The sequence below is a fragment of the Misgurnus anguillicaudatus genome, chromosome 17, assembly GCF_027580225.2.
Source record: "Misgurnus anguillicaudatus chromosome 17, ASM2758022v2, whole genome shotgun sequence".
NCBI lineage: Eukaryota > Metazoa > Chordata > Actinopteri > Cypriniformes > Cobitidae > Misgurnus > Misgurnus anguillicaudatus.
The window spans coordinates 40,607,515-40,633,831 of NC_073353.2; the positions used below are offsets into that span (position 1 = coordinate 40,607,515).

General features: G+C 38.5%; 1 protein-coding gene across 1 annotated transcript in view; it reads right to left on the minus strand.

The window, feature by feature from the left end:
* grb14 (growth factor receptor-bound protein 14) overlaps positions 1 to 26,317 on the minus strand; it is an 82,443-nt gene that overhangs the window by 51,118 nt on the left and 5,008 nt on the right. The window contains exons 2-3 of the mRNA XM_055216013.2: positions 13,273 to 13,496; positions 6,630 to 6,756 (exon numbers count right to left, since the gene is read on the minus strand). Of these exons, the coding sequence (XP_055071988.1) occupies positions 6,630 to 6,756; positions 13,273 to 13,469 (324 nt within the window). The 5' untranslated portion in view covers positions 13,470 to 13,496. The remainder of the gene's footprint in view (positions 1 to 6,629; positions 6,757 to 13,272; positions 13,497 to 26,317) is intronic.

Here is a 26,317-nt window from a genome sequence, read left to right on the forward strand (position 1 = left end):
TTAAAAAAAAAAACGATGGAAGGGACATAATTAACTGTGACACTTAAGATGGCAACCAGGTAAGTAGTTAAAATTTTGTTTGTCATAGTACCTAGACAACTTTTTAGTTCTCATTACCGAAACATGAGTTTGTAAATGCATATATTTAATGTAATATCATGTTGCAGTAATGATATTTTTATAATGATAATCTAAAAAATGTAAATAATTCTATAGGAAATATTTTTAAATCCTCTAAAAATAAGTTCAGACCTTAATCTTATATGTGCAAAAAGTTGTCTTTAAGGGCTTTTTAAAAATTCTGATGCTGGACACCTTCTAAATCTGGATTTCGTGAGAACCCAAAATGGTTTGGATTGTACCTTTTTGATCCGACGCTAGGTTGAAATAACCCAGCATTTTTATAGTGTAATGTAATATATTATAAAATATATTATATACAGAACATTAAGTATACTAACAAAAAATAATGTGAATAATAAAACATTTATTTACAGATAAAATATGTCTTTGGCTTCCTAAATAAACAGTCACCCAGCCAATTGGGTTGTAAAGTAACCTATGCTGGGTTGTTTTAACCATAAGGGATGGTTTACCGGACAGAGATTAGCTTAAACCAGGACTAGGCCTTAATTATAAAATATAATAGTTTTAACAAACATGTTTTACTAAAAACATTACTTGTGTGCATTTTGAGGAAAAAGAAAGGGCACTGATATTTTAAGATATGTCAGTGCACGTTGTTTTCAGTTTGGACAGATCTTAAATTTATTTTAGTCTAGAACTAGTTTAATCCCTGTCCGGGAAACCGCCAATATATGTTTCAACCCAAGGTCCCAGACAATAAGGCTGTGTCAGAAACCACTTCAATACACAAAAATGCTGGGTTATTAATTTCTCACCTATGGTTGGGGCGAAAAGAGACAAACCCAACACATAGGTTTGTAATGTAACCTATGCTGGGTTTGGTTTAAACCAAAATGCTGGGTTGTTTTAACCCATTGTTGGAAAACATTTTTACCTCAGACGTCAGGCGGAAATGTAACGCTCCTTACCATGTTTGAAAGATTTGCTTACAATGCAATGCTAACAGGAGTTAACTTACAGGCAATTATGAGGAATTATGATAATGTCTGTCTTTACTACATGGGTGATTCTCACGAAAACTTGGTTTTAAAAATGTCAAGCATGAAAATGTAAAATTGCTTAAATGTACTTTTTTTCCCACCAGACATTGAAAAACAAAGTCTGGAGTAAATGGGAACATTAATTAAAAAACTTTTACTTATCATTTAACACTTTTTGTAACATAATTTAAAAAATTAGTCCTAAAAAATCTCATTACCGCAACAGTCAGAAAACATCAACACTGACATATTTTCAAAATGACATGACAAACCTGAAAGAACATAATTTGGAGATTCTGCACATGCATTTAAAATCAAAGTATTATGCTTCTATTAATTAAATTAACATTTAATAAGCATCTGTTGCGGTAATGATAATCAAAATGTCGTGTTAGCATTCTGACAAGATGATATTCCAAATTAACTGTAAAAAATGATCTTACCTGGTAGCCATCTTGAAGTAACTGGTCCATGTGCTTGGTCACTCAAAATCAAACTTTATTAAAATTCTGTATGTGTGCTTAAACTGTTCTCAAAAAGTGTTACGGAGGATGAGAACATCAGGCATGGACACATAATTTGCCTAATTTTTCTTCGTTATTATTATACATGAATATTCAGTAAATATTTTTTCTGTCGTCTAAAGTAGTCTAGCAAAACATCCATTTATTTTTTTTCTTAATATTTTTGTGTTAATTTGATTAAATTACAACAAAACGCATGTTCAAACACAGCCAGACACATTGCGGTAATGAGAATTTCAGCAGAAAATAAGATAAAATTTACAATTATAAATTCTTATGTTGAAATCACACATTGTGCAAGGTAGAACAGGTATTGTGTTAATTCTGATGCTTTTTAATGTTACTATATTACACATTTTAAAGCTAAAATCATTAGTGCCGTGATGTTTCAATGATTTCGTGAGAATCACCCACATCATAAATACATCAGAAACTGTTGCCTACAATCCGAGTGTTTTACGTTAAGAAAAGAGATTTACGTTGGAGACGATAACTCGCGTCATCGTTTACTTTGGGGTTTTTACCTTTTGCATATCGTTAAAATTTACTAATACACACTTACACACCAAAGGAAATGTAAAATCGTGAATCGGACCATTGGTGCTCTTTAAAGGCAGGGCTTAGCGAAGGGTTAATTGTGATGTTAAGAAAAAAACAGAAAGAACGTCTAAGTGCAGGAGGTCACTGAGACACTATTTCACTTTCACAGCTGAAGTTTAAGTATTCCTCTTCTCTAAACCATCCAAAAACAACAGTAAATCCTCCATAATCCCATCAGCGGGCTTGAACAATAGCAGGCCAGGCACTGGAGAATTACAATACAGCGGTGAAGTGCAGCCTGGGGCGAGTTTGAGAAAGAATCGGGTAACAAGAGCTGGATTGTATCCTAAGAGGACTTCAGTCTCCAAAACGACAAGATCAACACAATCAGGCTCTTTATGTAGCGTGCAGGAGAACAAAACAACCTGATTAGCTGCCATATCACACAATTACCTGCAGAAAAGCTCGCAAAACATTTGCATAAAAAAAGTCATCGTATATTCTTCTGCTCTGCAGTCTGCAATTTAAGCCTGCGGAGTAACCATACATACACAAAAACCAGCTCTCGACCATCACCTCTACGCCAGGCGTAGTCTGGGTCACAGTCTGCTCTCCCTGACTCGACAAACTGCAAAAACTAGCACAGCAAAAAGTTTTCGTGGCACGTCTCTCTAATCCCTTCAACCCCCCTCCTGATTTCCCTTCATTTCGCTCATATATTCTGCCTCTGTAGAGGCCATAATTGCTAGCCTCGGATATAAAATGAGAGCGAGGGATCATTACCGCCCGTCTCGAATATAATGAAGGCCCCCATAATGGCAAACTGCAAAGCCACATTACGATGGCACATTTAAATATGCTGTAATTTGCAGATCTCGCAGGTCAAAGCTGTTCTGAATAGCGTATATTTGTCATATAATAAGATCCACCGGGATCTAGATTTTCCCAAACCGGCCATGAAAGCAGATGGCATTGACTATATACGTTTGGAAAGACAGCGCTTTAGGTCAAGATGCATCTATGGGATTCTCGCAAACGACCGAAATCACTCGTAAAACTACATCAGCATAACGTGATCACAACGGCTTGCATGACGCACAATGCACCGACATCATCTTGTACAGACAAACTGCATCTGTAGCACTTTACAATTATAGCAACAAGTGAAAACATCACACTGATAGATGAATCTCCTGTAGGGCTGAATGATATATTCTGTCATTACTTAAACTATTATAGGATATTTTTGTGTATCTGCTCTAAAATTGTTTAAAAAAAACTGTATGTTGCCAAGATTACAACTTAATAGTTAGATGGAGTGCAAAATTTACATTAAGTCAATGCAAAGATGCGATAGACATCCTGCGGTGCAAACTGAGCGTTTCGGGGGTTTGGCGGACATAATATGCATGATTCGCACGAGCTAAAAAAATCGAAACCTTGGCAGATATTCACGTCGCCAATCAAGAGCTTGCTCTAGTAGTGATGTGATTACGACATAGCGAGCTGAGGCAGAAATAAGAAACAACAATGGAGGACAAAATCATTGTTGCTCTATGTGGACACCCTGACTTTTACTTTTATAAAAACAGGAATAAAAAGGATCCTTCTTAGAAAAAAGTGAGTGAGGAGGATGGACAATTTGAGCTATATGCACTCACCTGAAGGATTATTAGGAACACCATACTAATTCTGTGTTTGACCCCCTTTCGCCCCAGAACTGCCTTAATTCTACTTGGCATTGATTCAACAAGGTGCTGAAAGCATTCTTTAAAAAATGTTGGCCCATATTGATAGGATAGCATCTTGCAGTTGATGGAGATTTATGGGATGCACATCCAGGGCACGAAGCTCCCGTTCAACCACATCTTAAAGATGCTCTATTGGGTTGAGATCTGGTGACTGTGGGGGCCATTTTAGTACAGTGAACTCATTGTCATGTTCAAGAAACCAATTTGAAATGATTCAAGCTTTGTGACATAATGCATTATCCTGCTGGAAGTAGCCATCAGAGGATGAGTACATGGTGGTCATAAGGGGATGTACATGGTCAGAAACAATGCTCAGGTAGGCCGTGGCATTTAAATGATGCCCAGTTGGCACTAAGGGGCCTAAAGTGTGCCAAGAAAATCCCCCACACCATTACACCACCACCAGCAGCCTGCACAGTGGTAACAAGGCATGATGGATCCATGTTCTCATTCTGTTTGCGCCGAATTCGGACTCTACCATCTGAATGTCTCAACAGAAATCTAGACTCATCAGACCAGGCAACATTTTTCCAGTCTTCAACTGTCCAATTTTGGTGAGCTCGTGCAAATTGTAGCCTCTTTTTCCTATTTGTAGTGGAGATGAGTGGTACCCGGTGGGGTCTTCTGCTGTTGTAGCCCATAAGCATCAAGGTTGTGTGTGTTGTGACTTCACAAATGCTTTGCTGCATACCTCATTTTTTTCAGTCAAAGTTGCTCTTCTATCAGCTTGAATCAGTCGGCTCATTCTCCTCTGACCTCTAGCATCAACAAGGCATTTTCACCCACAGGACTGCCGCATACTGAATGTTTTTCCCTTTTCACACTATTCTTTGTAAATCCTAGAAATGGTTGTGAGTGAAAATCCCAGTAACTGTGCAGATTGTGAAATACTCAGACCGGCCCGTCTGGCACCAACAACCATGTCACGCTCAAAATTGCTTAAATCACCTTTCTTTCCCATTCTGACATTCAGTTTGGAGTTCAGGAGATCGTCTTGATCAGGACCACAACCCTAAATGCATTGAAGCATCTGCCATGTGATTGGTTGAAAAGGGCGCCAAGCCGAAGCGAGTCTATGCAGCATGCATCTAATATGGGGTATACACTTGATCGGATTGATAACTGAAACTGGGACACTCTGTGCAGTCTTAGCCTTTTCTTTTTAATGGCGGTTGGCAAACCCACTTAAAGGTGCATTTCCACCACCTACTGGACATATGCACATGTGCAATGACGTAAAATTGGCGTAATGACGCAAAGAATGCAAGCTTGTCAAGTCTTGTCATTCTTAATTTTTCCTAATCTCTTGTGCCAAATAAACACACACATCAATCGATCCCATTATTAAGTGTTCATGAAATCGCTATGATAGGATTTAACAAACAGAATGATTTCATTACGAATGAGGCAAACGGTGTCCATGTAAATGTAGTTATTGTACCGGGTTGACAAATCCAGCATGCTTCTATCAAATAAACCAAAGTTTAAGTTTTCCACAATCACTAAACAAAAATCAACATTTAAGACACTTTTCGAAGCTTTCAAGCAATTCACAGACCTTCAGTTAAATGCACTTTCTCTTGTACTAGTACTGGACTGGGAACTACATTAAGGATGGATTAAAGACACTGACACAGCAGGTTTGTTTGTTCTTATTCCTTCTGGTTCAACATGTCTCTGAGTTTCTGTGCTTTTATTAATGATCTTTTGGAAAGGTTTTCAAAATGTTTTTCTGTCAGATTTCTTAACTCTGAAATAATTTGTAAATATTTTACATCACTGTTACATCAACACTCTTGCATAAATAATGCCACAGTTTTAGCAGTGTGTCACTGGATCTTGACTTACAGTGCAATGTGCTCTCTCTCTCTCTCTCTCTCTCTCTCTCTCTCTCTCTCTCACTAAGATGGTGAAACATTAAATGAGAAGGTGCTGAAAGTTTGTTTTGGCTCGTAGTGTTTTTCAACATATAATACCAAACAGATGTCCAAGTACAATCAATCAGTCAAACCAATTCATTGCCCAACCACATCATCAATCCTTCAATCTAAATACATACATACTGCCGTGTACTGTGCATACAGTACTGTACATACAGTTTTGAGAGATGATGACACATTCTAGATCTGTTTTAAAACAACTACCAAGCTCCCTACAGAAACAGCATACAAAGTCCTCATATACTACTGAAATCAGCTGTTAGTTGAGTCACCCGTGCTCTTCGCTGCCTATGTAGAGCACTGCAAATTAGACTGTCTGCATTGAGGTTAGTTCCCTATGTAGGCAGCAGACATCAAGACAGCTCACTTGAATGGTGACTAATGGCGCTTTTCCATTGCATAGTACCCCACAGTTTGGTTTGGGACAGGGCGGGTCAGCTCACCTCACCTTACTTTGGCTTGGTTAGTTTTTCCATCGAGCTTAGTAACACTTTGCAGTGGGAGGGATTAAAGTATAGTGACGATTCTCTCAAACCAATCAGTGATCTACAGTGTTTCGCGTCACGTTTCGGTATCAGCTCGGGTCGCTTGGAACCCCAACTGAGGTGGTACTAAAAAAGTATTGGGTACTACGTACTGCACCCAGTGGAAAAGCCCCCAAAAGTAATCTGACCACACCCAAACCAAACCGTGGGGTACTATGCAATGGAAAAGCACCATAAAGTAAATCATGATATCATGTCTCACCTGAGTCGCACTGTTTTTGGTCCAGGGTAACAGACACTCAGACACTAAGGAGACAGCGGATGGTAGCAGCTCTGGAAAGGGATTTGGGACGGGTCCCATTTGTGTCTCTACACCTTCTTTGGACTTCCTAAAAAGAGAGAGAGAAACAAAAGAGAGGGAGATTTTGGGCTTTAAGACACAATTTTGAATCATCCACCAGCAGGGGTAAACTGGGCAATGCTAAGCAGCCAAAACCTGAGCCCTTGATCTGGACGTTTCTCACAGGATGCAAGGTTTACGCAAAAACCCAGCAGGTACACTGTTACAAGGTGTGCAAGGCAATATGGAGTTTCATTCAAAAGTGATAAAATAATCTCTGCAAAATATGAATTTACCTGATCTTCTCAGGGAATTTTTATTGCTATTAAAACCTTTTAAGCGTCACCATCCCGTATACGGGACACCTAAGTTTACTTCAATATTGTTGAGGTAAATGTTAATATATCACTACAAACTATATATTGTTGGAAAGGTCTAAGCCTCTAGAATACATATTTCAGCAGTGTTTTATAAAATAAATTATGTAGGGAGAGTAATTGATTCATTTATGAAGAGAGTGCGCCTCAAAACATTTATATCCTGCTAAATGTCACTGTCTCGCCAGCGGGGCGCCTACGTTTACTTCAGTGTTTTCCATGTAAATTCTTATCCAATCCTGACAAACTATATATCGTTTGAAAGCTCTAAGGGTGTAGTTTCCATTTATCATCAGAATTTTGGGAAAGAAATTACATAGTGAGAGCAATTTTCTAAAATGCCACAGGTCCACAGGTGGCCCCATGTTGTTATTATATATTGGTAACACAAATACCCTATCTAAACCTAAAATATCTTGACAAACTATATATCATTGGAAAGCTCTAAGAGTGTAGTTTTCATATTTTATCACGATTTTGGAGAAATTATAACAGAGAGAAAGTCAGATTTTAAAATGTCACTGGGCCACAGGTGGACCCAGTTTGTTTTTACATATGTATAGCACTAATACCCTATTCCAAACCTAAACAATTTTGACTACTATATATCATTGGAAAGCACTAAGAGTGTAGTTATCATATATCTTTACCATTTTGAGAAAAAAATGACGTAGTGAAAGTCAGTTTCAAAAAGGTCCCGGGCCCACATGTAGGCCCAATATGTTTTTACATTTTTCTAACACTAAACCCCCACCCTAAACCCCAAAAATCTTGATAAGCTTTATATCACTGGAAAGCTCTCAGAATGTAGTTTTCATATGTCAAAGTCATCTGATGATAGAAATAATTTAGTGACAGTTTTTTGTTACATGCCCCCCCTCCCATAGGAATGCATATTAATTATTATTTATTCATAATGCTATATCCTATTAGCCTGGTGCAACCAGACTCTCGTACATTCATTTCATTTGTACAGAGAGTCTGGCCACGCTCCATTGCAAAGCGTTACTTCCGTTAAGGAGGGTCCTCTGTTGAAGTTTAAAACTATTGGATCTGCCCAGAGTCAAATCTGCCATAACCAATCGCTAACGTTTGGTCGTGACGTATGTCACTCAGTCTGGTGCACAACCTCAACGTCTGCGTTCTTAGCCACTCCCCGCTGTTCGCTGATTGGACCTGCAGATTTTTGCCGGAGAAAACGAAACTCTACACAGCAGTCCCAGATGTTGTTCTGAAGCGAAATTAAGCGGAAGAACGTAGGAGGGCGGAGCCAGGCTAATATCCTATTATAAATCTTCAAAAATGTTGACAAACTATATATCATTGGAAAGCTCTTAGAATGTAGTTTTCATATTTCAAAATGTTTTAGCAGTAATAATGATGCAGTGACAGTAATTGATTCATTTATGACAAGAGTATGCAGAGAACCGTTGACACCTACTGGCCGTTGTTGGTAAAACCACTAAAACTGTAACACAAACCTCATTTTTTGTGATTTTAACTTGAAATTTGAATCACAACTGCTTGAGACATATGGCTTCATGTTTACATTATTACTTTTTTGAGAAATTTACCTTTTTATAATTTTTTAAATAAAATTAATATGTTATTGGATTATTTTTATTTATTAAAATAAATGTAAACTGCTATAACAATTTTTCTGTTAAATATTTCACCTGCTTACACTTCAGTCAAAAACCTTGAATTGTCTTCTTTAAAACAAGACCAAGATTAGGTTTCTAGACCAAAAAATGCCAGAGTTATATTCATTTGAAGATGCACTTCAACTTTTCACCCCCCCCCCACTCTAAAGGATAGGACGACGCTTAAGAGGTTAAAGTATTTTGCATGAAAACATGGCTGTTACAGTTTAATGAGACAGCGGGTCCGTAGAGAAGACACAGACTGATATCATTCTAAGGATGGAGAAGATGTCGCCAGGGCAACACTCAATTATTCTGTTACTGTAGTGATGACATCATCTGCCGTACCTGAACCATACCCATATGGCCTGTGTACAGCCGGTCTGATGTTGTGTGATCATGTGCTTATTTATAATCTGTTTATAGAAATCTGATGAGGAGTGAATCTTGCCAAACCCAATGAGATGTCTGGGTGACATTTGAGTCCAAACTATTTACATTTATTCATTTAACAGAAGCTTTAATGCAAAGCGACTAACAAATGAGAGAGCATTTAGTCTAAAAGCAAACTTATAAATGATAAAAAAATTTAATTATAATTTTCTTGTTTGGCATACCCAATTTTTTTTTTGCATGGTGCAATTCCTCTTGTAACAATTAAACCAATTTACTTTAAAAAAATTATATTGTAATGCAATAAAAATGCATGCTCATATTTATACTACTCATAACCACTGTATATAAAAAAATCACAGCTTTCATGAGATTCACTCTAAACCTAAACTACCCACTCCTTTAGTTAATAGGGACATTTCACAATACTTTTTTAATATTAAGAATAAATCTTTGATGTACCCAGGGTACATATGTAATGTTTTAGCTCAAGATATCATATAGATAATTTATTATAACATGTTTAAATTGCCACTTTGTAGGTGTGAGCAAAAATTTTGGGGTGTATCCTTTAAGATGCAAATAAGCTGATGAAATGCAAACACTGGTCCCCGTAATGGTGGTTTGTTGAAATTGAAACTCAGTTGTGTAGTTAACGATTTTTTTCGCTCTCTCCCTATCTGCACTAAGTGCTAGTTGGCATGGTTGGCACGGTTGGATAGTGCAGATAAGGGGCGTTGTTATCCCCTTCTGACATCACAAGGGGAGCCAAATTTCAATGAGCAATTTTTTCACATGCTTGCAGAGAATGGTTTACAAAAACTAAGTTACTGGGTTGATCTTTTTCACATTTTCTTAGTTGATAGAAGCTTTGAGGACCCAATTATAGACGGTTTCACCAGTAACAACATAAACAAGCGGCTGTCGTGGTCCGCATGTAACTTCCGGTAAACTCCGGTAAGAATAAATAACAACAAAGTTATTTAAACGTAGTTTATTTATATAACAAGCAAAAAAACAACACATAGATTACCTAGGAAACCAAAACATTTGTTATTTTCGACGAGGCATTTGTTCAAGAGATCAGTTTAGCAACTAGTCAGACCATTAAAAAAACGAAAGCGGAAGTAAAGTTCGGATCCAGACGTGTATCACGTCAGCGCACGTGCATCCGATGAAACCGTCTATAGCACTTAAACATGGAAAAAGTCAGATTTTCATGATATGTCCACTTTAAAAGAGTGTTAATGAATATAACAGTACATGTCTCACTGTCTATGTATGTTTGTGTGTGGTGTCAGCTGACACACCCAACCTACAGAGGGAATGGATATATGAGAGGACTGAAGAAAGAAGGAGGGAGGGAGAGAGAGACAGAGAAAGAGTGTGGTGGCGAGATTTTATTTTTCTATTCAGTGAACCCTACAAACAGAAATGTGCAAACAAATTTGGGGTCGTGGCTGTTAACACAAACCACAGACACTCGCCCGGGTGTGATCATTATAATTGGCTATTCAGTATGGCCAACCGGTGCACAAGAAAAACAGAAGTGCAAAGCAGGCAAACATCAACAGGGCTAATCTAATATTTCATACCAATATGTGAATATTTTTAAAGATTTGACTTATAACACATTACAGATAACTTAAATCACAAATCTGTTTGTGGTGAGCGAGATTTGTGTGCAACTGGTAAGCGAGCACTGATTTGTTAGTTGCTTTTGCAGTCACTAGCTCTTACGGTTTCCCGTTTTGAGAAATGAACACCAACTACTGCTAACTACTGGTAAAAAAGTTATCTCATATTTACCATCCGTTTGGTGTCAGGGCAATTTTAAACCCAGACCAGACAATAAACCATACTTCGTTGGCTTTTTTGGTGTATCCCTTCCTTTAAACAAATACTAACTTTCATAAAAAATCAGATGATTTACTCACCCCCCGTCATCCAAGATGTTTATGTCTTTCTTTTTTTTAGTCAACTCCACTAGCTTCCTGTAATCACGTCACTACTAGAGCAAGCTCCTGATTGGTTAACGCGGCGTGTTTTTCCACCGAAGTTTTTCAACGCGCGCGTTTTCTGTAGCAACGCTCAATTCGCGCCATTGGCGCAAGCTAGATGCGCGGATGAGGTGGAATCGCGTCTAACGCGTAGGGATGTGACGATTACCGGTTTCACGATTAACCATGATAAAATGTCTTGACGGTTAGTATTACCGGTGCACTGTGTTTTAATGCATTGCTTATGTGTTTACTTGATGTTCTTATTTAAGGTACTGCTCATTAAAACAGGTTCATACATCTCAGGGCTCCATGTTAATGTTCATTTAATGCAGGGGTGTTTAATACGACCAGTCGATCGCAAATGCAATGCCGGTAGATCGCATATAAGTTAATAACTGTGTATGCTGCTCCACGCCTCCACAAGCTTCGGAAAACCAAATTGGCATTATAATCTTATGCCTGCCCGCTGCAGTTCCGAAATTTGGATGCACATTCTTGCCTTGTGTATGTGCGCGCGATCGATCGATCGACCTTCTGATAATGTTGTTATTTTCTAGTTTATTTCATCAAAACCGCATCTCCGCTATAAGGAGTACTCGGCATGTACTCAAGGATTTTTTTTAACTCCTCAAAAAGAATGGATTAATGGTGACAGCCCTAAATTCAACATAGAGATAGTCCTCCTAACACACATTTAAAGTGTTATTAAAAAACAGTGTTTTGTTAAAAAAAAATTAGCAGGTAGGTCTTGTCGGCTTTATCATTTTAAAAGTAGACTGCCACAGAAAAAAGGCTGGACACCCCTGATTTTATGTTTATGCTTAAAAAGTGCATATAGCTGCTAATCCTGTTTGTTATTTACTGATTTTCAAAAATAAAACTTGTTAAAATGTTTTCAGTGTGTGTCAGTTCTTTTTGAACATTTCCATCTCAATTTAAGAAAACCATGATAATATTGATAACCGTGATAACTTTGGTCACTATAATCATGATATGAAAGTCCCCTCCCTACAAACGCGCCGTGCTAAACGCCTCATTCGCGAACCGCAAGACCTCCAGACGCGCGTCAACGCGTCTTCACATTATTGAAATCACTCACGCTTGACGCCTCTAGCGCAGCTGGTGTGAACGCAGCTTTTTGCTTGTTTTGGATCGTTTAGAGCCATTTGAAGCTGTAATCTGAGGTCCACTGAAGTCCACTATATGGAGAAAATCCTAGAATGTTTTCCTCAAAAAACTTAATTTCTTCTCAACTGAAGAAAGAACGACGAAAAGAAGAGGGATGAAACAAGATCTTGGTAATGTTTGCAGAGAAAGTTTTGCAAAGTCAGAGAAAGTTTTAGAATAAAGTTTTTTTGTGTGTAATAACATACAGAGTTACCGTTCATATTTTGACCATGAATGGGTATTGAGAAAAGAAATAGGGTCGGTTCTGACTTCATGTTGACTTTAAATTAAGGATACGAGACCAGTTTCCAATTGATCTCTTTCTATAATCATACTCTTTCCTAACATGAAAACCATTCACTTGTGACTTTAAAAAAACTAGTAATCCGGTGTATTGACAAATGCAGGATCCCAGCAGGGTGTGTTTAATACTCTTGTTTGTGTCTCTGGACACTCAGCGTCCATGACAGTTTGATGTTTTTGTTGCACAAATGTAAAGTTTACATCATGTTTGCGTTGAGCTGTAACATCACAACCAAAGTTACCGACAACGTATCACAAAACATAAAGACAAGATGTTAGCACATAGGCCGCTTCGACTCGCTCGGCCCTCGTGCCGCTGTCTAAACCAGACTGGACAGTAACAGGTGCTTGATTTGAATCCAGTTTCTGTCCCGTAGCCGATCTCTGCCTCCTCTGTTTACAGGTACAAAGTCTACGTCCATCTCTCAGACAGCCCATACAGAGCACAAAGACACTACTATTCATCAGCAGGTCGAGAGACGACCCGTGCACAGACACGTTAACCATTAACCCGTGAGAAATGAGGTATGACACAGATAGATATGCCATGGGTAACCTAATGTAGCCCGAGTTGCTTATTATACAGTCTGCACACGAACACCTTCCTTCACGTGCATTTTTCATTTTGAAAAAGTTTATGTCAAAAACCATGTGTGTGCATAACAAAAAGCAGTCCTACCTATTTCCCTTGAAGAGCATGGAGACCGCAGGAGTCGTCTTGTTGTGATGAGTATTGGGTGGCTGCAAGGGGGAGCGCAGTGGGATCAAGGCCGCCCCGACGATGTCGCTGCCTCTCGCGCCCCGAAATATGGCCGCTCTCTCCCCGTGGCTGCCAGAGGTGTGCGTTTCATCCAGAGAATCATTCATAGCATTCATGGAGCGAAGTTACAGTTACCAGCTCATCTGGAGCACAAGACAGAATAGACAGCATCAGGATAGGCCCTAAAGAGTGTTCGAGTGTATGTGGTGATCGCTACGCAGCACTCTTTTCCTCTCAGCGTGCTGCTGTTGTCACAAAAACAGTCACACACACACATACACAACGTCTGTGCTGCCCCTGCATGGCAGGCTGTCCTAGCATAGGAAGCAGATCCCTCCTTCCAAAACATGATCCGCAATAAAGTTATTTTTAACTCTATGACTCCTGAACGAGCATGGCTCGCTCTCACGCGCCACGGGGATCAAAACCCGCAGAGCTCCTGCGGCTCGGCCTAATCCTGCCCCGAAAAAACTTTTCTCCATTTTGTCTTGGCTGGCTTTCCTGGTTTTCGTCGCGCTGACAGACAAAAGTTTTATCGTTATTGGTATGCAACAGTTCAGTAATGAGACCTGGAGGTCGGCCAGACAGTTGAATCTACTGTTTCTTTGTCACCAACTTTGCCCTCCCCTTTCCTCATCTCACTTTTTCTTGCACCCACAGCTGGTCTTAAGCTCTACACGGACACTGATGTCCTAAGATAATAAACAGAGAGTGACTGGGACTTGCACTGATAACATGAAATACCAGATTCAAATGTTTTTGGTTTAATAATATATGGCTTGTTTCCAATCCCACTTGCTCCGATGAACAAATCACTGTGAACCTTCAGTATGCGAATGCAATGCTGAAAGATAAGGATCAGAGAAAGAGAGAAAGATGTAAACAACTACAAAACAGCTATTAGATCTAATAATGATACAAGTTGTATCTTAACATCAGTCTTTATTATAATATATAAAAGAAAGGTTTAGAATTGATCTCTGTATTATGGTGCAAACATCAAAAAAAAGTCATGTACTCATATATGTGGACATCCAGGTCTTAGGAGGTTAAAGGACAAATAGAGTGTCCTGCAACGGTTCGGGTACCCGCATAAAAGTGTCTAAAACAAGTGCATTGTGACATTCCTAAAATTCAAGGGAGGGGATGCGGGTGGATTAGCAATATTTGTATGTCTAAATTACCATTACACGCGCAACGTGACATTTAACCTATCATGTCACCACCATTGCGACAGTGCGCAACCTTTATTGATGCTTCTCGTAGCCTAGTTGGAGCGAGCATTGCAACAGTTGCATAAAGTTTTGCCGTTAATAGCCGAAAACTGGGAACGTCTTCTTTTAGAAAGCATTTCGAGACTTGTAGGAGCACAGCAGGGGTTGTGTAGGTAGGTTGTATTTTGTGTTTTTCATTAACAGGTCTATTTGTGTATAGTTATCAGGTTCCATAGCCTATTTAGGTTGCAGATGGTAGGCTACTTGAATGGCGCAAAACAAAGCGCACTTTAGCCTGTTTCATTAGCCCATTCATGACGTTGTTGTGATGTTAAGAGAGGTAACAGATAAAAAATAAAGCACTTTAATTGGAATGATTATAGCGTATGTGATTAATGTGGGTATGGGTCAGGTAACGGGTTTGGGCAGGTGCGGATTTAATTTTGATATTATCACGGGTGACGGGTCGGATCTGGTGCTGAACTTTGCGGGTACGGGCGGGAGAGGGTCTCCAAAAATGGACCCGTGCAGGACTCTGGGCCAGGGTTTTAAACTTTAGTGCATTTTACACTTTTTCCACTAACATACGTGAGGTAAAAGCTGCTACGAAGAACAAGTCATCTATTAGGGCTGCACGGTATTGATAACTAGCTAGACAATTCGATATGCAATACGGTAATGCTTAAAGTTTGTACATTCAATTTAAATTATAATAAAATATATTTAAATAAAAAATTATAACTAAGCTACACATTTTACATTCTTTCTGGGGGAAAAGCATCATTCTGCATTTTCACTACTTCCAAATTGTGCAAATTAAATTGCGAATTGAAAATGCACGCAATGGAAACATTCCCAAAAACTGGTTATGCTCGGGTGAGGTGGTTTATCAGGCAAATCGAAAAAGGAATCTATCGCAAAACTGCAAAGGAGTTTATTCACATTTACATGACGCATGACATGCGTAAAAGTCACACGATCATTCCTTTAAAATAGCACAGTATTGCTGCGTCCGAAACCGCCTACTTCCATACTATATAGTACGCGAAAAGCAGTAGGAGAGGCGAGTAGTATGTCCGAATACATAGTATTCGAAAAACAGTATGCGAAAAGTACCCGGATGACCTACTATGTCCGGTTAGATTTTGCAGTGTGCATACGATGGACACTTCACTATCCCATGATGCCCCGGGAGAGGAGTTATCCGATGAAGAAGACGACGCATTTTCATATTAGGCTGTATTCGCTCTGGAATGACATGACGTGATGACGACGTATGTCACGTGATGTACTATCAACATGGCAGATGTAGTACATCCGAATCTCATTCATACTACCAGGATTAATACTATACAGTACCTATTATTTTAACGGTCAGTAAGTAGGTACTTCATCTCATTCAGTACCTACCGTACAGTATGTGGTTTCTAACGCAGCCTATGTTTGGTTAGAAACAAGTCAAAAAAGGTGTGTTCGATTTCATGTGGCGTCACGAGAGTGCATGACTTCAAAATACCACTTAAGCGACTGCTCTGTATGATTTCGAGTCACTTTCACAATATTTTGATATCAACTGTATGTTGATCTGCGTCGCCCCATATAAAGTCGAACACACCTGCTGCCATGTTTTTTGGAATTACTTATCGTGAGACAACAAAATTACATTTTAGGGTGTTTTCACATATGTTGGTGCGCACCGTGGTGCGGCCTCGGAGCGCACCAAAGTGCATTGTGTAGTTTTTCAGTTGGTGCGGTCCGTGTTCACATATTATTTTTTTGCTGTACTCGAGGTGCCGCACCGTACACCACGTGACAACGGTCAGCCCTGCCATTGGTCTCTGACAGCTCTTACCGTCTCATGACCACCCCCACGTTTCCATGACAACCAGCCTGACAGGGAGAGCCCAGCTATCGGGATGTGGAGATGAACGATGCACGTCTTTGCGAGGTTTCTTTGCTTTAGCGCGAAATTGCGTAGCTGTTCTATTGAGGCCTTTCTCACGGAGCCGTTTGCTAAAAAGCCCGTAATGTCACTATTTGTGTGTGGAGGACAGCTATGCATTTATAAAATCATCAGCTCAAACGTAAAGGAGACAGCGAATCTCTGCAACGGACAAGGATTGGCTTGTTTGTTGTTAACCCACAATATAACACCCGGCTCACGTCACAACGGAAGCCCAGTGGCTCAAACATGTGGAGAACTTCCTGTATTTGGTTTGGCACGAGGTCCAGCAGTGTTCACACCACAGGTGGGTCGCCCCAGAGTTCGGCGACAGCCGCTCCGAGACCACCTGTTTAGAGCGGTCTCGGAGCGGCCGTTTAGTGCGCACCCGAGTGTTCACACACTGACCCAAATGAACCGTACTCGGAGCGACACGTCATTTGGGCCAACCTAAACAGTGTATATGTGAAAACACCCTAAGTCGCATAACATTGTTTACTGGAAAGTCATCCGTTTTTTGTCAACATTTAGAAAATAACGCTTAAGTTAAGTGTACATTTTTTTTAATGGAAACGCAGTCTCTCTGCTATCTGCATTGACAAAACTTTAACTGTAACTTAAGCATTTTAAGCATTAAAATCAAGTTATTGCAAACTGTTGCAATTTTATTGCACATATGCAATTTTACAATAATTTCAATATATCTTGCAGCCCTATCATCATGATAAGCAGCCTAAACTTTCATATACAGTATGGTATACACAAAACTAAAGTTTACTCAGTAAAATACTTTCCCACAATCCAATGTGCTTACAGTGAACTAGACAGATCTACACTGTAAAAAAAAGTACTTCACGGTGCCATGTATTATTTATTATTACTAAAAAATACTATGCAGCACGCAGTTTATACTGTGAAGGTTTTTAAAGTAATATACAAGATTTTCATTTTTGGACAAAAATAATAAATAAAAAACACTGCGATTATGATAAAAAAAAGCAAGATACAAACATTTAAGTGTAAATCAACAAAACTTTGTCCAAAAGTTTGATCACCCAAAGTTCTACTGGGTCTAAGACAAGGTCACCAGAGGCTGGATAGCATGGCGGTCCGAAAATAAACCCTGGCCTGAAACACATTCTTCTGTTATCAGTCAATGCAAACGCTTTCTAATTACATTAGAGAGACATGAGAGCCGGAGCTATTTCAGTTCAGCTCGGTCACATGACAACAAGAGTTACAGCACACAACAAACTCAATAAAGAGTTTGAGTCAAGTGCTTTCAGAAAGGTGAACATGAAGACGAATGGTGTGAATTTAAAGCAAGACCTGCACGCAAGTGTCTTTCATGATGGCATTCGATACAAAGTTTCAAATGCAGAGCCATGTATTAGATGTCTGATGCCATTTCATGCATTCACTTTTGAAAACGATGTGGACGTATGACGTATTTTGTGCCGAATACACTCCGTCAAAGTTTGTATGAGTTTGTAAAGTTTGTTTTGCGTATGGTCCTGCATGATGTCATGAATGGCGGATTTCTTTGTATGGGCACTTGAAAAAGCACATGCACTTCAACCAGAGCGGGAGCAAGGATTTGTATAAGTTTTGTAAAGTTTTTGCGTATGGTCCTGCATGATGTCATAAAGGGCAGATTTCCTTGTATGGGCACTTTCACCTAAATAGCACAGGAACACATCAACCAAAGCTAGAGCAAGAGCATGCCCATCAACGTGCTTCGTTCAGGTTATGCAAAGTCGTAGGCAACACGGCATAGGACTCGCTTGAGAATGAGTTGTCGGTTTGTTTTTAGATCATAAAATCAACAATGTCACCAAAGAAGTGTGTTTTTGGATGTGAGGGAAATATAACATTGTTAGCTTCCCAAAGAACCCAGAGTTAAGGGAACAGTGGACGCAGTTTGTTTTTCCGTGTCAACAATGGCAACAAGTATGCTTGTTTGTTCACGACATTTCGGTGATGAATGTTTTATAAACAAGGCCCAGTTCAATGCTGGATTTGCAGATCGTTAAATACTGATTGTGCCAAAATGTGCAATAGTGACAATCACTGAGGAAGTTGTAGAAAAAAACTAACTTTGCTAACTTGCTGTCACTAGCAGAGGAAAATGAACAAAAATGTACGCTTTGGCGGAAACGCATAGATGTGTGTTAAATCAAGGAATGAGGAAGCAGAGATATCAATATTTTTCTTGTGGCATCGTATCAATCGATGTATCGATCCATGTCGATTTTTACACCCCTACTATTACTTAAGATTAACCTGAGATTAGCAGAAACTGTGTGTGTTATGCATCGACTGCAAAATATATAGACGTAGGTGACGTCGCTCAGGTGAATAGCTTTTTTTGAAGCCAATAGTAGGTGGAACTTGCGGTCGCCATCTTGGCATTGCGTCACCACCATGCCTCACTCACGGATAACCGAAAATAAAAGAGGCGGGATGTGGGTGAAGCTTAGGTGGCTGGTTGCTGAATCCACGCCTGAACAACTCGACGATAGTGACAGCATTGGCTGTTCACCCGTAATTCAAGTGGCCACGCCCCATATTATGCAGAACTTTAAGGCTTAATATAATTCAATTTTTTTTTTATTCACTTTTATTTATATAGCGCTTTTCAATAGATAATATAAGAAGTAGAATATAGCGGCTAAGGTTAAACCATACAAGCGAGCGTATTAATAATGTAACGTATACAGTAAAGTGCTAAGTTAAGCCAATGTTGGCTGACTCTCCCTGGGACGAAAAAACACCCTAGGAGAAAACCTAATGGGAAAAACTCCTAGAAGGACAAAAACCCTTGGGAGGAATTAATATATATTTATATATATATATATATAATTCAAATGGGTGAGTTAAAAAAATCACCTCCCTTACAGTTGTCACGAAGGGCAAAATTAGCTATATAGACCAAAACACTTTTTGTACTTTTGTACACAATTATTTCTGCTGTAGAGTTGGGCATTTTAACATGGTGGTTTATGGGAATTGACTCTAGCGGTCCATCAATGAATTGCAGTTTAAGTCACTTCCGTGTTGGCTTCACAAAAGAGATCAGAAGGTTGCCCCTTGGTGTTATGTCACCTTTAAGACTTGAAGTAATGAATTATGCGGCAACACCTGAAACGAGCATTCGAAGCTTTGCATTCACATTTACTTTACTAAGGAGATGATGTAACTCTAGCTTTGCCATAAACATTTGAAATGAGCTGCTTGTTTCTGCTCAGACTTTCATCCAATAATACGTCATAAAGTTCAGTGAAGGAGAATGAAAGGAGAGCCACATCCTGAGGTTATAACTCAATGTTCCTGTGCTGGCTTTTTTCTAATGATTAATGCTAATAGAAGATGTCAAACAAAGGCTTCTGGTGCTGGCTTTTCTGTGTCATGACCCATGTATCAGTCAGAGACGTTGCTGTCTCATGTCTCATCGACTTTGACTAATGACACGCTTTAGACATACACATTCACCTCTGTCAGACACTCCATAAGCAGGATATTTACTGTGGGTGTGATACAGAAAGCCGCTGCTAAATCAAACAATCTGTCTTCACATACATTTCAAGTTACATGTTTACATTTATAGACACAGAAGACCTCTATTGAAATTTAACTTTGCATTTAACCTTGATTTACTAAAGGGAACAACGGCAGTTAGTTAGTTAGTTGCAAACCCGTAGGAAAGAAAAATCACAAATAAAACATCTCTAATATCTCAACCGTTTCTGCTACACAGCAATTAGAGTAAATGGAGAGCAAGTGAAGTTTACTGTTTTTTCAAATCTTACTCATGACAACTTGACTAAAGTATCAGGATTAAAGATCTTATGTTACGTTCACACCAGAAGTAGTTGGAGGCTTGAACATTTTGAGTTTACTCACTTCATTCGTGCGTGAACTTCTAGTCATTTGAGATAATCAAGTGGAAATTTGTGTCATGGGAGGGGCTTCTGCGACTCCGCACGCTCCCTGTAATCACGTGACTACTAGAGCAAGCTCCTTATTGGTTAACGTGGCCCGATTTTCTGCCAAATTTTGATTTTTAAACTCACGCATTTTCCGCGGCAAAGCTCAATTCGCGTCATCCGTGCGAACGAGATGCGCGAATGACGCGAATTCGCGCCTTCCGCGCAGTGCTAGATGCATCATTCGTAAACGCGTCTTTACATTGACTTAACATTGAAATCGCTTGACGCCTCTACATTAGTCTTCTGTAGAATAGCACACTAGGGGCTGTTTATATGACCATTTTTTCAACCAAAAATAGCCAACATTTTTGCGTTTTGGCTGTTCATTTACGTGGTGTGTGTAAATTGTAAAATGTAAGATTACTGAATTAGGGGTGTCACAGTTCTCTAAATCCTCGATTCGATTACATTTTGGATTCTATGGTCACGTTTCGATTTGATTCTCGATTTTTACTTTTTTTTTTAAAGCACAAAAAATGCTATGCCATTTTTAGACTAGACTTTTATGAAATATAATATCTGACCTTGAACCTGGAGGTACCCTGCCATGTTAGTTGCTGCCAGTGGAAAAATATGGTACACACATACCTGATAAAACAAAACTTTGTTGTCATTTAAACGCGAGTGGGAGTAATGACGAGTTTATATGGACGCGATTCATGCGAACTAATATCCGCTGCTTGTGTTGCAAGTTGCCGCACAGTGTTTTGTACGTGTATATGTTAGAGCTTTCTCTGAATTTTCAGCCAGTTGATGAAATAAGTTCGCGCAACTTTCACACGCTTGCAAAATGAAACTGCGAGATCACACGCTTTAGTTTTATCAATGAAAGGCTAAAAATTGCGCCAGAAGTCAGAAAAGACGTAAAACATGTGTTTAGTACCTTACATTAGATAAATGGGCGGAGATAAGGCAGTTGCGTGTTGCTATTCGAACACATTCAACCACATGTGCGTTTTCCGTTATTTAATTCGAAGTTTGAGGTTGTGACTTAATTTTGATCGATTTCGATTGAAAATCGAAATCGTGACACCCTTAGTGTGAATGCATGCATAGATTCCGGAAAATCATTGGCAGTGCGAATGAACGAAAATCTAACGATCCCGGAGGCATTTTCTATGCATTTTCTGTAATCTATGTGTGAAAAGGGCTATATAGTAATACAGACTTGTAGCATTTTAATACGACTATTTTGAAGAAAGAAAAAACGCAAAGTAAAAACTTTTTATTTCTGTTTTTACTAAATCATTATTGTGTAAATGTAGCCTAACATACTATTTATTTTACTACCTTTATTGTTTCCAAAACATGCTGTGTGCACAGTATGCTAAATTGATAAATTGAATTAAATTTAGTAAGGATCAAATAACATGAGCTCTGCCATTCAAATTAGTTTGATACGTTCATTCTCATGCAGTGGGTCAGCTGCCTCTTTTGTTTCTACTTTTACAGACCCTAAATAATTTTAGGTGAAACATCTGAGACAAAGTCGATACTTTCACAAAACTGAACTGAGAGTCTCCAACAGTCTAAAAACGAGTGACCTTTGAGCAATAAAAACGTCCTCAGGGAGGACAATACAGCTGGAGTGAAACTCTCATCAGACGACTGCGGTCACAGGATGGAGACCCTTGCAGGGGTGGAGTAGAAATATGACCTGTAGTTAACATCACTTGTATCGTCTGAAGTAATCATCGGATTAACAAGATCCCACCAGGGAGTGTACACACCTCATCTCTGCTTACAGCAAAGCCGTCATGCATCTGCGCCGTGAGGGATACACGAGAACGGTTATTCTGAGGCCGTCACGTACAGACATAACTGTACATTAGAGACACGGCGCACAGTTTAACCTCCTTCTTAGTTATTTGACCTTGAAATGCCAGTAGGTGAAGTCTATAAGAGGTTTAAAAGCAATTGGTCAAGGTTCAACTGGTTAGCACAGTCCTGCTGGTAGATGACATGACTGCACTGTGAAAAACGTTAAAAAACAACATTTTTGATAGGCAACATATAGACCCCTTCAAGGTTTGTAAACATTGAATGACTATCTGGTGCGCGCGCAGCATGGGGTCAAACTGTTCATACAATCGAGGCTTTAAAATTGAATCAAACAGGGCTGAAAAATGATGACTTACCTCAAATGAAGTGAGCACTACAAACACAAGCCTCTTTGATATTTGCATTGTTCCAGTCTGCACGTTAATTGCTTGCAGCCGCAGATGTTGTATTTTTTTGCTTTTGAGATTCTGCATGAATCGCGAAAACTTAACGGAAGACCTGGTGCGAATTTCACAGCCCACGACGTAAGTAGGCATTTTTTACGATACCGAATAATACGCAACTCAATCTGCTGTAATGACTTTTCTGACCCCGACATGCGCAGTGGGAACTGTCTGTGACGTGAACCGTGAAGGGGTCTATAAATTACAAATATTATATTCTAGTAGATACTTTGCAGAGATTTTTTGGTTGCACAAAATATCACATAACTTACAGGTTAAAGTATTCACACAGCACTTAGGCTTTAGTTTAGATTTTGTTTTCTGGCTGCAGTGTCGTAAAATCTCTGGAATGTACCCGTTTATGTAAAACTCAAATAAATACCACTGACAGATTCATCACAGCATACATATCTGACATTCTTGGGTTCAGTCTCGTAAATGTTGCTTAACTTTTTTGTTAATTTATCAAAACTAAAACATAAGTGCTAACTGTGAAACCTAAATCCCGTTCACAAAGCGTGTTGATCCAAGAAAACTGCCATAAAATTGATAAAGTGCCTTCTGTGTGAACCCAAACACGTCCCAGAATTGGTCTCGGGATCGACCTACACTACTAACAACTGTGTTAAAAACAACACACAACACACTAAATACATTGTCCCAAAGTAGACACAAGTCTTTGTTATTATTGCAACAACTATTTAAAACAACATGTGTTGTCACTTTTATTTATTTTAACACAAAATCAACACAAATGATACAATGTGTTAAAATGGCACTTGTGGCCAGATTTACTAAACGGGGCAAATTAGCGCATAAGCGCAATTTCAGAATTGCGTGCACACATACACATTAAGGCCCTGTTTACACGAGAACGCTCAAGGGTAAAAACGTAAAAAATATTTTATCGGATGTGCCTTTTGTTTACTGGAGTGCATACTACATCGAATATCACACACTTTTGCATTACCATATGCAGGCAGATTTCACCCCCAAAACGCGGAATAAAACGTTATAATGCAACGCCACTTTTGCGTTTTCTCTTCAGATCGTTTCCATGTAAACGTAGCCTAAAAGTTAGCTTGATTGTTCATAAATCTAATGCAGAGTCGATTTTTATAGAAATTCATTTTATCAAGCACACAATAATATATGCTTTTGGAGTTATACTCCATATAACTCAATGTACAAGCCAGAAATTAAGCTCTGTTTTTTGCACAGGCCTCCTAAAGGGTTAATGGTGCCAAATGGTGATCAACAGTAAAAATGACAAATGTTACCTCTTTGTAAAAGGAAAAACCACCAACAATCAAGAATGCATGATTATATGATGTCATGGCTCTGCAGTCAAAAAATGTCTTTATAATGGAAGTCAATCGGGTAAAAAACAGCCACGAACAGTAAATGAGGGAGAAAAAAATAAAATCTGATGCTGCACAAAAACTAAAAATGCATGAAAGCCAATGTTTTTACTAATCTTTGACATGCCAAGACTGTGATAAAAGGTTTAAAAAAATCACTTTTTATATTGAAAATCTGTCATTTTGTCCAGGTTTTTTCCCCAAATCAGTGACATCACTTATGAACTTGGCAATTAAAGAGTTGAAATCATGTAGTTTTTGTAAACATTTGGTAGTTTTGATCAGTACTGAGGTTGATTAACAAAACTTTTGAAAAAATATTAATCTGATTCATTTTTACAGCCGTTTATTTAAGTGGATGTTTTCCTCCACGAACAACACAAAAGGTAGTAAATTTGAACAATCCACAAGGGTTAAAAGAATATTCCATTTTCTTAAAAGAAAAATCCAGATAATTTACTCACCACCATGTCATCCAAAATGTTGATGTCTTTCTTTGTTCAGTTGAAAAGAAGTTATGTTTTTTGAGGAAAACATTGCAGGATTTTTCTCATTTTAATGGACTTTAATAGACACCAACATTTAATACTTAACTCAACACTTAACAGTTTTTTTCAACGGAGTTTCAAAGGACTATAAACGATCCCAAACGAGGCATAAGGGTCTTATCTAGCGAAACAATTGTCATTTTTGACAAGAAAAATAAAAAATATTTTTCCAAGTATTTTTGTGATTGTTGCGGGCAAAAATCCTTGATTTTGGCGGCATGTTCTTTTAAAAAATGTGATGGAATGTGCGGGATATTTATGCCATTTTATGTGATGAAATTGCAGGAACTTGCAAAAATTGCGGGAACTTGCAAAAACTCCGGGAAATTGCGTGAACTTGCAAAATCTACGGGAACTTGCAAAAACTGTTTGCAGCTTTTGCAGCTTTTCGATGATGTTCACGTCACATATTCACGTCACTTCATAACGTTCCCATAGCAACAGGGGACATGGCTGCGCTTGTGTGAAATAAATGCAACATTTTTCAACTTAAGATATATGCGATTTTTGCTACAAAAATGCAGGGATTATGAAATCATGCAAGCCCCGCATATTTTGCGCACGGAAATCTGCAATTTATGCTGTGAAAGTGCTGCGTATTTGAAAAATTGTGGCCCCCGCATAAATATGCGGACTTTGGCTGATTATGCGTTGAATCGTGCAATCCCATAATCGAGTTTTTCTGGAGGGACTGAAATAATCTCTTTCCAAAACTCCTAAAAATGCATATGCAAAACCGCGCTTTAATTCTGTTTACAAACTATAGTAAAAGACATGAAATGGACTTTGTATAAAAAGAGTTAAAGAGAGTAAATTTTTGTCAAAACACATTTATTATGATGTTTTTGTGTTTTTATTGTGTTTTATTGTTCTATTAGCTGTATTTTATTTATTTTTGTAGTTAAGAAGGCTTAAATCAAAACAAACCAACTGAAGTTGATTAACATTAATAGGAAAGCACAATCAAAAAACAAGATATTTGAAAAAAAAATTCGTTTTGTAACCAAACTCTTCATATATTTAGAATGACGAATATAGAAAGCACTGCATGTTGTTTGCTTGTTTTGTTCAAAAGCATGATTAGTCTAAGTCTACCTAATGATATTTGGACATCTTACATAATGTCAGAGAGCCTGACTGAGTTTGAAAGCACTTTATTTTTAGATCTGTTTAAATGAAAGAAGATCATGTCATTTAATGCAGTTTGGGTGAAAGTTGGTAAATAGGAATCTGCAAAAATCAGTATCGGCAGGTCACACATACAGTACAGAAAAATGAAAATCAGAATCAGCCAAGAAAATTGCAATCGGTGCATCTTTAATACTATCATGTTTTGTTCCTGCTAACGTTTTAATGGTTGAGAGTCTTGTGCTGAATAGAGGACATTACATAACATTTAACAACACCATTTTCGCAAACCAAATCAATCATCTTATCAGACAATGACAGACCTCTTTGAATATTTATTTATTATAATATTAATTTGAAAATTTTTAATCTACATTAAAATTATAACTCGGTTCTTTCTCACCAAATGTCTTTGTACCTCTTTAAATTCGTACTTTTAAGGACTAAAATAATACAAAGCTGCAGACAAAGTTAATACCTAAACAAAGTCATAGCTGTAAATCTATGAAAGATCAACCTCCAGAGCAGTTCAGTTTTGCTCTGGGCTTTATGTAATG